At 46.9% G+C, this 15,641-nt stretch overlaps 1 protein-coding gene across 3 annotated transcripts in view; it reads right to left on the reverse strand.

Annotated features, from left to right (window-relative positions):
- CEP162 (centrosomal protein 162) overlaps window positions 1–15,641 on the reverse strand; it is a 2,248,134-nt gene that overhangs the window by 696,221 nt on the left and 1,536,272 nt on the right. For all 3 annotated transcript variants that reach the window (XM_069606335.1, XM_069606333.1, XM_069606334.1), the window contains one exon: window positions 8,900–9,063. In XM_069606335.1, coding sequence (XP_069462436.1) covers window positions 8,900–9,063 — 164 coding nt within the window. The remainder of the gene's footprint in view (window positions 1–8,899; window positions 9,064–15,641) is intronic.

Consider the following 15,641-nt stretch of genomic DNA (forward strand, 5'->3'; position numbering starts at 1 on the left):
GGGTTATGGGTCTGCTTCCAAGGGAGTCGGGCAAGTCCTGATCTTTTGGAAGCAGAGATCATGACAATAGGCTTGCCAAGGTCATTTTTCTTCACGTTAAAAGGACATTTACATCTCGATTGGAGAAAAAACTGGTTCCAGAGATACAGAGAAAGTTTGTTCTTGTCATCCAGTAAGCAGACAACTGATCAAGGACGAGTTACTGAATCAAGACAGCAGCTTCCAGAAGCGATTCACTATGCAGAAATATTAAAGATTACATTTTCCTTCATTAGGTAATCAAAGATGGGAAACTTCAGCAGCAATGTGGTTTTGCCCAACGAAGAAAGACGCTCATATTGTCCAAGAAGTAAATGTTGGAGGGTGACATATCATTGCATCATCTACACTTGCATTGTGTTCATAATCATATTGCTTTCACTGACTGTGAGTACCACATTTTATATAGGTGAAAATGGAGCTCAGACTCCTGTGTATCTTCCTGAGCGTGAAGAAAATGTACGTGTGGCAACTACAAGGCAGCCTATACCCTATTTAGTTATTCCTGTCCCAAGAAACGATGGGAAATTCCCTGAGCTTGAAATGGATGTTGTTAGTAATCATTCACATACAACACTTGTCTTAGCAAATGCTTTTAAACGCCAGAGACGGGGTTGGCAGATCAGGCAAAGTAAGGGGTTGATAAAGGTTGAGCCTACACAAATAATGCATGCCAATACACCTGGTCCAGTGACAATTGACCCAAGAACAATTCCCAGGAGAAAGTCACATGCAAAGATTTTGCGAGACATTTTCATGCCTAAATGGGGTGCTGAGCAGACGAGACAATCTGAACTTTCTCACACACAAAGAAGCACTTGTAAATGTGGCCTGTCCACTGAAGGATGTGCCTGTGCTTCGTCCAGAAAGCAGAAGCTACATAGGTACACTGCATGATATGATCATGGAAGCTCATATGAAAAGGATGAGATCTGAAAGTAAAACACTGGAAGATAATTATGAATTAAACGATTACCTGGACAGCACGGCACACTTGGGAAATAACATATGGTACCAACACATGAAAGAAGTTGGAAGAAGGACGTCAAACGAGGAATGCTTTGTATGTGCACTCTTGCCATACAGCATGGGAAAATCGAAAAATCTTCATAGCTATTGAAATAGGTGTCCAGACAGCACATTGTCTTTCACATGTGGCACTTTGTAAAACATGCCAGTTCATGGGTTGAGATGCCTACCTCAAATGGGCAACTGAATGGACAGATCCAAATGAAGATGACTATATCCAAGACTCAAAGAAAAGAAACAGAGAACAGACAAAGAATCATGTGATCAGATACGAGAAACCTGGAGTGAAAGGAGCGGGAATCAGATGGAAAGTGAACAGAAAAGTTGAGACCACAGGAAAATCTGCAGAAGATAGTTGAAGAGGGAAAAACAGAGGTCAGATGCAGATCTGGGGATCAGTGCTATCACCAGATGGATGGGAAGTAGGCTTAGTGATCTGCACAGCCTGGGTGGTCATTGGTTGTTACCAACCTACCATCAACATGGTGCAAAATGACTGCAAACCATTATGGCGAAGACTTGCTAAACTGCTGACATGGGTCAAAAACAGCAAAGGACCCTTGCAGATAGTACCATTGGAGAGCTCTAAGCTGTGTTTCAGAAACAATGGAACGAGGAAAATGGGAGAGAATCAGAACTGTGGTCGAATATTTGATGTCCAAGGAATGGTGCATGGAACAGCAGTAATCATGGATCATTATTGGGCTTGCGGATCCAAAGCATATATAAGGCTACCTAAAGATTGGGGAGGAAGCTGCACTCTGGCGACTGTCCATGTTCCAGCATTAGTGATTCAAAAAGTGATCTGAATCTTGACAGTTTTCCAAAAGCAGATGCTCACTTGAGAAAGAAGAGATCTGTGGAGCTTATGAAGAGAATGAAGAGGGAGAATTATTTCTCAGCAAAATCAATAGAAGCCTTTGACTCTATTCCGTATGAACACAGATTGTTCAGCCAGACTTCTGCGGTATTCACGTTGATCTTCATGGCAAGGATCCAGGTAGGAGCAAATACAAAGTGGCTCCAGATAACAAGATGGGAATTGCTGCAGACAATCAACACTACCATAAAGTGTTAAAATGCAATCAGAGAAGAGATGAGAGCTATAAGACTGATGACCCTCCAGAATAGATATGTCCTGGACATGATCACAGCTATGGATGGAGGTGTTTGTGCAAAAATAGGAGAATCATGTTGCACGTTCATACCTTCTCATGATGACGAGAATGGAACCTTGATGGAGGCCATAGACATGGTGACAAAACTCCATGGCCGAATGATAGACGAAGTAGAAGACATTGCCGATGACAGCTGGTTTGGACCACTCTTCTCTTAGGGTTGCACAGTGGAGCCCTGTTAGTATTGGTGATGCTTGGATTCTGTGTGATCAAGATAATAATATCACAGTGCAAAAAGACAGCAAAGAAAGCTATAGTGACGGGGCAAGGGCGCGGTGTTTGGCGCCGCTGGTGTTGGGTTCCTGGAGGGACGTTCCCCTTCCTGGCGGAGGCCACGCCCCCTGGACATATCACGGCGCTACAAGCCCCGCAGCGGTGAAGCCCGCGGCGGGGCAAGGGCGCGGTGTTTGGCGCCGCTGGTGTTGGGTTCCTGGAGGGACGTTCCCCTTCCTGGCGGAGGCCACGCCCCCTGGACATATCACGGCGCTACAAGCCCCGCAGCGGTGAAGCCCGCGGCGGGGCAAGGGCGCGGTGTTTGGCGCCGCTGGTGTTGGGTTCCTGGAGGGACGTTCCCCTTCCTGGCGGAGGCCACGCCCCCTGGACATATCACGGCGCTACAAGCCCCGCAGCGGTGAAGCCCGTGGCGGGGCAAGGGCGCGGTGTTTGGCGCCGCTGGTGTTGGGTTCCTGGAGGGACGTTCCCCTTCCTGGCGGAGGCCACGCCCCCTGGACATATCACGGCGCTACAAGCCCCGCAGCGGTGAAGCCCGCGGCGGGGCAAGGGCGCGGTGTTTGGCGCCGCTGGTGTTGGGTTCCTGGAGGGACGTTCCCCTTCCTGGCGGAGGCCACGCCCCCTGGACATATCACGGCGCTACAAGCCCCGCAGCGGTGAAGCCCGCGGCGGGGCAAGGGCGCGGTGTTTGGCGCCGCTGGTGTTCGGCGTACGTGGAGGGAGGCACTCCTTGTGTTGGCCATCGGACGGGGGCGACAAGAAAAAGTAAGTGCAGACAAGTGTTTTGCACCTGGGACTGCTGGTGTCTTCTTACCTAAACGGCATAGAGCCCGTGAAAACCTGCTGGGGGCCGGACCCGGACCCGGGACTTCAGCACAGCCCTCTACTGGTCAGTTCTGAGGGGCTCCGTCATGTCCCTAATAAAGTCCCTGAGGTCCTTTAGGGGCCATGCTGCGTCAAGGAAACTGGCCACGAAACCGGCTGGCTCTCTGCCATCTACCACGCCATCTACCCCGCCCACGTTTTGCTTTGAGTCCTCTGAGTCCCTGTCCAAAGCCCCTGAGCATACACTAGCAAGAAAACTCCTGGTCATCAAGAGAAATAGCCATCAGGGTGCAACCGAAAAATCTAGGCCCAAAGCAAAGTCCCATACCGCGGCCTCCTTATGTTCTGATACTGACCCTGTATACCGAGAGCCTATATATGCCGTGGAGGGTACGAAAGCACCCACCCCAGGAACCGAATGTGGGGGGGGGGGGCTTCCAGTAATCTGGCTAACTTCCCAATGCAGAGCTGCAAAGGAACCCTCCCAACTCAGAAGCTCGAAGACACTGTCTGTCAAGAATCTCTGCCCACCGATTCTGGGAACTCTGAAGCCATGCCTCTGGCCAATGCCTCTGGCACAGGCATAGGGGGGGTTGGTGATGTGTCAGTTCTTCCTTTTGCATCCCTGGCACCTGTTGTTTCTGTCACCCCCCAACAAAGTTCGCCCATTGTAAGCCTACACCAGCCACCTGTTCTCCCACCTAGCAGGGGCCCTATTTTCGTCTGCTCACCCCCAGCCACAGCTGCTACCACTTTGGATCTATTGGACATAGAAACCACTGGAGCAACTGAAGATAACCGCCCGCATATCTCCACCTGTAGCTCATGGAGCGAGACCTTACTAGAATCGATCTCAGGGTCCTGCTCCTTTTCTCATCTAACCCCCTTCAGGGCTCTCAAACCCGTCACCCACGGTAGCTATTCTTCCACCGTTCCACCACAGAAGGAGGTGTATACTGTCGGCTGTTGCTCCTGTGCACAAGTGCTCTCTGAAATTGCAATCATCAAGAAACTGCTGTTGGTACTGATTGATGCCCGGGGGAATAAGAGGGGAGGGGAAGGGTGGAGGGGACACGCCAGGGGAGTCCTCCAGTATGCTCCCAGTTGGCAAGGGACTCAACCCCCCTCAGCTACCTCCAATTATTCCACCCTGCGAAAGGACCGCCAATGCATCAATGAGCCCTACCCGGGTTGTCCAGCTGATGCACCCTAACGCAGAGAGGGGCCACCCCACTGGGAGCATCGAACCAATTGTGATGGGGGAGAGTCCCCCAAGCGTCCTGACAATCAATCCTCCTAGGGAGGGAGGGAGCGGAGCACGTGGCTTCTGTCCAAGGGGGCGCAGCCCCAAGAGTCCTGTACATGGGGGGAAAAGAATTGCTACGGTTTTCCTGCATGGGGTACCTAAGTTGCCTTTGGGCAGGCGAGAACCAAGGGATGCCCTCTCAAACAAATGTCTCCACTGGCTACGTTCTGTTGGGAACTGTCCCTTTGTGACCAGGGAAGCGTTGGTGGGGTGCGTCAGACTGGAAGGCGAAGGTATAAACCCTTCTGACTCTGTTAAAATTGTCTTCAGGAATGGTCAAATGGTCAGGGAAGTTTTGAGAAGATCTGGGGGTTATGTGCGGGCCCCATATAGTGGGATTACACTTAGCTCGTGCCCCTATTTGGGAGCCGTCGCCCCACCTGGACCTGTCACACATTGTACTGTCCTGTCGGGAGCAAACTGTACTCCTCTGGGTAAAAGGCATGTGGGGGGCCGCGTCTGAGTGACAAGGGCGGACAATTAGTCTTGTGACCACTTGGTCAAGTTAAGGGACCATGTGTAACGTAATGGGGTCCTTGGGGTTGACCCCTTTTTCCACTCTAAATATTTTCTGATCTATGGTGTTGGGGTATGGTGCAAAGATTGTATTTCCTTTTACGTGTTCTGATCTTGTTTATCTTGGGTTTGATGGATTCTTCAAACTGTAACTTGGATTTGTGTTATAATGTGTATTTTGTCGTTTAATGGTTGTTTTTATACATCCGAATAAACTTGTCTGACTTTGACTTGACAATCATTATCGTTGTTGAACCAGGATGGAAGCCCAAAGATCTGACTGATGAAGAAATCAGGGACTTCGCGAAGGCCAGTATCAATGAACCTGAGGGAGCGAAGTTCCTGTATCAAAAGGACCATAAGAAGTATGTGGGAAGATGGATCTACTGCACTCCAAGTGGACAGTGCATGCTCATTACATGGAATAAAGATGTGAAATCAGCTGGATGCCTGAAGGGAGTCAAAGATATGGATCCCTAAGAAACATCTCTTCAGACCAGGATGTCTAGATATGGAAGATGATGTAAGAGTGTTTGATGAATCGTCCAGAGGGGGAGAGTGCCTCGCCTCCATTACCTGTAAAATGGGACCCAAAGTATGTGACGTATACAAAATAGCTGAACCAGCAAAGAGCAGAGCACCGACTCTGTGCAGTACCCATAAGGATATCCATACCTAAGAGAATCTGGGAGGTAAAGTACCCATTGAGAAAACCATACCTACATACAAGACAATATGAAGGCCATTTGAATACAATTCCTGAAGAATCAAGGAAGATGACTGATGAAGACGAATGGTGACGTCATACATAGTCGAATCGACACCCATAAGAGATAGACCAGAGAATGCAGACAGGATAAGGATAAGGCATCAGGAAGCACCAAGGATAAGTGACATCTTGGGATCAAAGTGAAGAAGCTTATGCCGCAGACCTGATGAAGATCTTTAGTTAGTTTAAACATGTACAGATGCAACAGAAACGCAAGCAGCAAAGCAATCATGAAGCTAGCCATTATGCTTTTAATAGATAGACCGCGGCAAGTGCCAACAAATACATATAGATACAGATGGACAAGTAAACAATGGATGTTTCCACTACGTATTATAAGCAGTACTGGACAAAAGCAAGAAGGCCTCAATTTTCAGTGTGTCACAGTTAACAAAGAAATTGAATTAACAAACTGAATCTCAGCTAAAGGAGTTGACTGAGCCAAGAAACTGGAATTGGCTGACATTAGATACATTTCGTGGGAAAGAACAGAGACTCCTGTTCAGAAAGGTCGAGCAAAAACAAAAAGATGCCCGAGGACTATTGGAGAATAAAATCAAATACACGAAAATTTTGATTTCTGGTGCCCAGTCATGTGGTAGAAGGAAGTTGGATGATCGAGATGGTCACACCTATGCACAAAGGCAGGCTGTGTCCATGCTCCTCAACATTCTCAGAGAACAGTACAAACTCAAGGCCAATCTTCAAAGCACTAATTGACACTGGACCATTGAGGTGATGATGGATGGACACAGTAATTGGTGGGAAGCTAGTGTTAAGACGAGCTCACCTGCACCTGGCTGTTCGGTCTGCATGCTGCTAGGTTATAGGTGGAAAAGTACTGATGGGGGATAGAAGCCAACCAATTATAGAGGGCAGCATAATTAAGGGTTCTATAGTTTGTGTAGCCAATGGGATGTTGAGTATTTAGTGAAGTTCATAGTGGCCATTTTGAGGAGAGGGCTTAGTTGCCCCACTTGATGTTAAATATCCTATCACCTTCCTCCACGGTTCTATACAGATATAGAACTCTTACTTAGATATTCACTTAGAACCAATCACTCCCTCTGTTAGGTTTTTGTAGTTTGCCACCTAGTATGAAGTTGGTAGAAACGTAGGTTAAACATCATTGATGACCAATTCTGGGTAAAAAAGCTCAGTTTTTTTAATAAAGTGATTTGAGTAAGAGGATCGAGCGATTGCTGATGTTCGCTGTACTCCCTGTTTTAGAGACTTGTTAATAAAACAGACTCACTTTGCCAAACTATTTGAGTCGTCTTGATTATAATGTATGAATAAAAACTGCATCCCCATCCATCTCTGTCTGAGAGAACACCCAACTCCCTGGCAATGGGGGTGTACCGGGTCGGCGGGGCTGGAGTGCCCCGGTACGTCCCCATTGCCAGTGATTTCATGACTCTGGCGGCAGCCATGCCCATATTTACCGGCACGGCTACCCCCAGGGTCATAATGGCCCCCACTGTCTTCATAAATGGATGTGAGTGATTAAAAAAATCCTTTCTAGGCAAAGGTGTAAGGGTTTTTTGAATTACTGGTAAATGGCTTTGATGGTTTCGAGCCAGATGCTGATGAAGTCGCTGATGTCTTCGACAAAGACGTCTTGGGCGCTGATGGCATCGATGACTTTGACGTCGACTTGTCAGTGGATTTTGTGGCTCGAAGGATTGTTCGATGATTTTTCATCATGTCGAGGCCTCGACGGCTCTCAGTGAGAATCTAGCTTTCATCCCGGTCTCGAGGGTGCACAGGATTTGGCTTGAGCCCTTTCCTTATCGGCTTCAGATGGCGTGGTAGGAGCATGGCCTGCTTGCTTCGAGGGTTTCTGGCTCTCGAACATTGTTAGCATTTCCTGCCTGAATGACTCCCATTCAGCCGGAGTAGAGGCCTTAGTGAGGCAAGATATAGTCCTTTCTGGGGATGAGTCGAATGAGGAAGAGGAAGTAGGCTATTTATGATGCCTTTTCTTCCATTTCCTCAATGACGAGGAGGAATGGTGGAGCCACTCTGCGTCTTGGACCTTTTAGTCTTCTTCCATTGAGAAGAGTCGTCTCTCGCTTCATAGGAGGAATGTTTTTTCGATGGGGTAGTTGAAGGGGTTTTTTGGGGGATTCTACCGACCGCCAATTTCCCTTTACACTCCTTCAGAGCTTTTCCGGTCATCGACTGACACTTCTGACAGGTCGAGGTCTTGTGCTCCACACTGAGACACCACAAGCACACCCGATGTGGGTTCGTCAGTGACATATTTACTTGGCAATCTTGGCATTTTATAAACCCGGTCTTCAGGGTTGTCAGAGCCGAAGACAAAGACATTGTTGACAATTTCAAAGCACGCTGTAGTTCACGAAGTGAAAGCTTACTTGGAAAAACAAAACTGAAGCCAACGGGCGCTGCGCGTGCTATATATACCTTCGGTGACATCATCCTCGAGACGGAGGCCCTCGAGGGACATCGATCGACTTAATCGACGCACAGCACCCAATGCCGACAATAAATTCTGAAGCAGCTGAAGCTCGATATTGGAGATATCAAAGATGAGGAATACGTGGGAGGACACAATCCATTCGAAAATAATGCATTGGAGCCAGTAATGAGTTGAAGCTAAGGAAGGTGTCCCACTCTGCCAGTTGCTACTATATACTTGATGCAGTTGTGCCTGTGCTTGACGTAAACACTTTAGGAAGTCCTGATCACGGCAAACCTACCTGTTTGCCATTAATTTGTGGTCTGTCTAATGGTTCTAGAGCAAACTTGCAATACTATCTAAATTCTGGTTTCCTGGTGCAGGTCAAGGGAACAAAGAGTGGGGGGTCATAATAGGAAAAAAGAGAGATCTATACAATGTGTTGCACATCGCCAAGTCTGGTTATCATAAAACTGTCCAACAATGTTCTTCCTGTTAAGGAAATGCATTATTCTATATACCTACAAAGCTGTGATGCTCTTACAAGTGAACAATCCAGAAAGCAATAAGAAACCTCTCACCTCTTTTTGGAGCTTCTCAATTTCTTGGCTTGCATCCCTAAGTCGAATGGCATCTTTATCCAGAAGCTCCTGATTTTCAGCAAACCACTGCAGTCTTTTATTCAAACGAAAGATTTCCTGTTTGTATGATTCCTCCATAATCTTCATTTCATATGATTTATCACCTGCAAAGTAGACACTTACATTTTGCTGAAAATAATAGAGGCAGTCACAAAGCAAAACAGAGATGGAACAAAAATATGTTTGCAAACCTGTTCATGAAACTACTCCTTCACAAACAGACAATCGGCCTCATTCTACGTTTGGTGGTATCCCACTGGTAAATCAGGCGGGATACCAACAAACAGTATTACTGTTACCGGCACCTGGTCTGCCAGAATTACCAGTAGATTACAGGTGGCAGTAAGGGTAGGTTAATCCCCATTCCATGGAGTCCCATAGGACTCCAGGCTGGGATTGCCGGTATTACCGGCACTGGTAATGCCGGCTGTTTTTTGCCAGCGGGGTGCCTGACTTACCTCCAGCTCTTCGCTGGAGGTAAATTAGGCCACACAACTGGAAAACCTGTAGTATGCCGGTCCGGAAACGTAGCGGTAAACGGAATTACTGTCACCTTAATTCCAGACCGGATACTTATAATAAGGCCCAATGAATTAAACTTTGACCAATAACATGCTAAAAAATACATTTGTTCAATGTCAGTGCATATCAGTAGGACAGGACACTTGGCTTCTACTCACAGCTTCCTCACGTGACCACATGTGTGATTCAGCAAAAATCACTATACCACTGGGATTTAATTTTCCTATCCCCCACAAACTGAGGGAAATGAAAAACAAACATATTTTACGAGCTTTAAAAGTAAGATGAGTTCTGATGAATGCATTGGGCCTCATTACGAGGTTGGCAGTGATATTGCAGTAATTATGCAAAATTACTACCAAAATCATTTACTGTTATTTACTGCCACTCTGTCGAGCAGAATTATCATTAGATTATGAGTGGTGGTAAAGTGGTGTAAATCCCCATTTATGGAGTCCATAATGCTTCATGCTGATTCTTTTTCAAATTTACCACAATAGTTGATTCCGCGTGGTAAATGTGCTGATTTTTGTCCTCAAAGTGGAGTATTTCCCTAGATCAGCTTGCTGGAGGTAAATCCTTAACTACAAGTTCAACCTCCGAATTCGGCAGTGCGGTAAAAGTGGAGGTAAATACGTTACTGGCAAAAAATCTGTATTACTGCCACTATATAACCACTCCCCGGACCTGCAATCAGGCCAAATATCTCCTCTGCAGATTCCTTTAATATGAAATGAACAGCCTCCATGAGTTATCTTCAAAACATTACAAACGCACTAAATCAGCGCTGGGTGGTGCAGCCCATACACAGTACATTGAGGATGTCTTGCTGCTTTCACCAGAAGAAATAGTGCTTATTCTATAAGTGGGGCTGCTTGTCGTGTGCCCAGTGGTTCCAGAGATACTTATAGCCACATGTGGACTTGGACTATTACGAGATGACTGAGGGGAGAAGAGTTGTTGATAAGGAATCTGCAGAGAAGATACAGCACCCATCAAAACCAAACAACCCTAAGCTAAGTAACTATTTGCTCTCGAGAATGCCATCTCCTCTGCAGATTAGTAAAAGTTACTCACCATAGCAATAACTGCACTCATAGTCCACATTTCCCTTTTCTCCATATTAATGGGATATCGTCTCCGGGAGGGGGACGGGATTGGAGCCTGATAAGGAGCAGTATTGAGGTAAAAAAAAAAGAGCACAGAGCGCATGACGAGGCATAAACGGCACAAGAAAGACCGCCCTTGCGCATGATCCCCACCCAAACATCAGCCCTTTTAGAAGCGTATAACTAGTAGCTCTTTGGGTGGGCATCGCTGGAGGGGCATAGGAGGGCAAGGGAAATATGTAAAAGGAGTTCAATAGTCACTAGGCTGAGTAACTGGCAACTACTGCTATATCCCGTCCCCTTTCCTTCATACTTATGGAGGTTGGAAATAACAAGAAACAAACGATAAAACAAAACTCTTTACCAGAAAAACAGTTTTTAACCAAAAAGGTTCCCAAGCATCTCTTTCCCAAAGCAAGCATCCATTATCGAGCTAACATCCAGTGAGTAATGTTTGCAAAAAGCATGTGGACTAGTCCAAGTTGCTCCACTGCATTTATCTTCAATGAGTACTTGTCCGCGATAAGCTACTTAAGCCACGCTTGCTCTTGCGAATTGGCTTGCACACCCTTAGAGGCTGGAAGTTTGCTCATCTTGTAGCATTCCAAAATGCAGGCTGCCGCCCACATGGATGTACACGTGTTGGAGGTGGATGACCCAGGGTAGGAGCCCTATTAAGTTATAAAAAGGTGATCCAATTACCTCAACTTCTTATCAGGTTAGAGAAAAAAACGGTCTCTAATCAAGACAATGTAAGGACCTTTCATCCTCCATTTGTCGATATGGGGAAAAAAGTAGTTAGGGAAATCTTTTGATGGATATTAAAAAACATTGGGAACAAAATATAGATGTGTACGTAGAACGACTTTTGACTTATGCAATCGCAAATAATGCTCAGATACAGCAAAGATCTGCAACTCACTCACTCTATGAGCTGAAGTGACTGTCACCAGAAAGACTGATTTTCAGGTCACCAGCTTAATATCCGCTAATGTCGAAGGTTTAAAAGGTTTATGCATTATAACAGCCAGTACCATGTTAAGGTCCCAAGAGGGGAAACGTTTCCTAATTGATGAATGTAGTTTCAGGAGGCTATTAATGTGCCTCTAAATGGGTTTCAGAGTGCAAAATTGTTCGATGACGCATATATGAATGCCGAAAAGGCCAATAGATACATACAACATGACTATCTTAATAGACAAAATGGTCATGTAGGAAATAAATGAAAGTACATGATCTATTATGGCCTTGAGGATTAATGCTTCTCTCCAGGCAGGAGTGGCAGACCCTTACCCACTTGCTAGAGTATAGGAATATGGTCATGGATTTTCTGGTTGCTTTAATGAAGTGCCTATTCTCCTGTTAAATGCTAGGCGCTCCAAAGGTTAGGTACTCAGGTGTCAAGTAACTAAGGTGAGTGATTGAGGGGATGGGTAAAGTATTCTTCCCCTCTTGAATCAGGATTTTGTCCACCACTGGGTGAACCTTGCAGGGAACTACTGACAGGCACATGAAATCTGAAAAACACACTATGTTCGCCAATTGAGAAAGTTCAAAATCGCACAGCAATTGGGGCTCTACCAAAACATGTCAACTAGTTTGCCCTGAGGAGAGAGTCCTGATCTTGTGGACTTTTGCTAGCCTCTCTAGTTCATCTCTGTTTGCAACTGGATGTGTCGTCAGTGACCTCCTGTAGTCTTTCCACTTGTTGTGCTCCGTGAGGTCTATCGCCAGGGCCATGGATGGATCGGCTGTTGACGCCAGGGCGATGGCTTCCAATGATATCGCTGTGGGCAGCGCGTTTGTGGTGACGTAGCTTATGTATTCCATATCACCCAGTCTTGGTGTTGGCTTTCCTGTGGGGTGTCTGGACAAATAGTCAGCTGGGTTGTGTTCACCCCCCAGATAATGGATGATCCGGTAATCGTATTCTTGTAGGCAAATGCCCCATCGTTCAATTCTGGGGGGCATCTTTGTTCGTGGGTTCCCGAACAGTGAAAGTAAGGCTTGATGGTCGGTTATAAGGGTGAATCTTTTCCCTATTATGAAATTGTGAAAGTGTTCACACTCCCAGACTGCCGCTAGGCTCTCTTTTTCTGCTTGGGAATATGCAGATTCGGGGGGGTGCCAGTGCCCTGCTGGCGTATGCCACTACGTGTCTCGGGTGGGTGTCAACTCCGTTGGTCTGGGCGGGTATGGCTCCCAAACCTACTGGGCTTGCGTCGACCACTATTTCCATGTGCCAGTCCGGGTTGAAATAGGCTAGTTTCCTGGCGTCTGCTAAGGATTGTTTGATGGTGTCGAATGCCTCCTGGCATTCTGCTGTCCAGGCGAAAAGCATTTCCTTTTGGAGTAGCTTCCGTAGTGGTTCAGTGATTGTGGCATAATGCGGTATATACCTCGCACAGTATCATGCCATGCCAAGGAATGATCGGACGTCCGCTATTTGTCTTGGTTCTTGAAGGTTGAAAATTGTGGCAATGTCGGGGTCTGGGGTCATTCCGTCTGCGGATAAAATGTGTCCGAAGAATTTTAATTTGGCTTTGGTGAACCTGCACTTTTCAACATTTAGGGTGAGGCCTGCCTCTTGGATGGCCTTGCACGTAGCACGAAGGGCGACGTCATGTTCCTCTTTTGACCGCCCATACACAAGAATGTCGTCACTGTAGTTCAGTGCACCTCTTATTGGCCGAATTATTCGTCCGATGGCCTCGTGGAAAATTTCTGCGGCTGATGATATGCTGAAATGTAGGCGCTTGTAGCGGAACAGCCCGTTGTGCTTGGCGAAGGTGGTGATTCCTCTCGATTCTGGATGGAGTACCATCTGGTGGTACCCTTGATTTAGGTCAAGTTTGGAGAAGAGAGTGGACTTGTTTAGTTGAACTATCATGTCCTCGATTGTTAGGAAAAAACCTGTGCAGTTCCCTCTGGGAGCACTGCAAAAGATTTAGGACTACAGGTGTTTGGCAGTAAACCCACTTGGTAGCAGTCTGTACCACACAGATTCACTTGGTAGCTGTGGCTGAGCAGTCAGACTTCCCTCAAGAAGAGTTAGGCAGTATACAGAGTATTCACAATAGGTCAAGAGAACGCAATAGAACAAGTAAACACTGACCAGGGCTTGGTGTAAAAGAGATATCATTATTTATTTAAAACCACATCTAGAAAAACACACAGGCACTAATAGTAAGCAATTCAAAAACACGGTCACTAAAAGATATACACTCCCTTAAAGGAATATTAGACAAGTCTTAAGTAAAGCCCCACTTATTTTCAGACAGCGGTGAGCACTTAACGTAGATGGCACTCTAATAATTTGTTTTAAAAAGGGAGAGAAAAGCAGAGAATAAATTGAAACAGATCCCAGCACTTTTTCACGAACACAACAAGAGAGGAAGGCAAAGTAACACCGTGAATTCAGTGTCAGTAGGCCGGATTCGCTTTAAGAGGATCAAAACGAAATGTGTCCAAGGTCACACGGTTGCAGAGCACACAAGTCTTGTAACGGTTCAAAAAGGAGTTGGACCAAAGAAAGGGACCAGTTACAGGGTCAAGGCGGTCAGCCCAGTCCAGAAGGTTAAGGGGTTATTATTACCTTGTGGCAATATTTAGAAAGGGAGGCCTGGCGGACACGGTACCTTAAAGTGGTGAGAACACTCCAGCGGGGGCAGTTGTTCCTGGCAGCGGATGCAAGTCGGTGCTTCGTCCGGGGGAAGAGAGGATCTCGTCGTGGAGGAAGACAGGAGTCCGTTGCACTGCCAGGGAAGAAACCAGCCGTGGAGTTTCACAGGTACAAGGAGCGGTCCGTTGATTCGCGGTTCAGTGGTGAGTGGCTATCCGGTTGCCGGGGTGCTTGGCACGGGCAGTTTGACCACAAACCGGTCTGGGGTGCGAAGAAAAGAAGGTAAACTGGTTGTACCCACCAGTCAGGGGAAGAAGCCTCTCCAGCCGGGAGATCTTCTCTGTCATCGGTAAGTGGTGAGTCGGTTCCGCAGGGCTCCACCGGTGGTGTCGTCATGGTAGGTCAGCTCAGCTTCTCCCTCGTCGGATTCTCAGGTCCTGTGGCGACTTCTGAAGTTCCAGTCGCCAAAGCCCTGCTTTTATGCAGCATACCCCCATTCACTCAGCCTAGCTGTCAATCCAACATGCTAAGCGGTGAGCCGCCGGCTCACCACTTGGGCCAATCACACAAGAGTGCGACTTGAGTTACCAAGGTAACTCAGTCCAGGGTGCCTAAACCCCCTCCCACACCCCCTGTGGTACCCAGACAGAGTGGCACCACTTTTGGAGGCTTCTGTGGAGAAGCCCGCCAAAAAGTGGAACAAAGGGATCGACTTGGGTTGGGGTCACAGAAGAGAACACAAACGCCATTTTAGAATCGAGTCCTGGCAAAAAAATACCAACCGGAGAATTAATATTAATTAAATAAAGCAGCGGTATGTTCGAGGCTATGAGAATTAAATAATTAAAGTTGGTAGCCTCGAACAATGGGAAAATCCCATAGGGAAATATTTGCGGTCGAATATAAAAAGTAGTATCCACTGCCACCAGCCAAAACTCAATCAGGGGGGACGGAGACGTGCCCCCTTGACTAACAGACCCCGGGGCAATCGAATTGCCCCGACCAGTACGTCCACAATATGATGGTTTGTACTGGTTTCTGATAATAATTTGGGACTAGTAAAGCCAATGGTGACTTTACAGGCCCTGGGAGAAAGTAGTCAGTCCCAGGGTATGGAGTCTATGGTGGGGTGTCACTATGACACCCCTGTATTACTGCACGGAGGGTGCTGTGTAACACACATAGTAAAAACACATGAGACCCTATGGAGTAAAGGACCCCATAGCCCAGAAAACACAGTAACAGTCAAAGGAACACCATAAATCATGTCCAAGAGTGGGAGAAAAAGAGTCTCACTCTTGGCAGGAGAAAAAAACAAACTCCAGAAATCCAGCAAAGCTGCTGGGGGACTCACTAGGTTAGGAAATTCAGCCTAAAGAGAGAATTCTCCCCAACATCGATTCTGGGGCCTGGGTATCGTTCACGCTGA

This window comes from Ambystoma mexicanum, chromosome 4p (genome assembly GCF_040938575.1).
Source record: "Ambystoma mexicanum isolate Mex_15411 chromosome 4p, UKY_AmexF1_1, whole genome shotgun sequence".
In the NCBI taxonomy this organism is placed as follows: Eukaryota; Metazoa; Chordata; class Amphibia; order Caudata; family Ambystomatidae; genus Ambystoma; species Ambystoma mexicanum.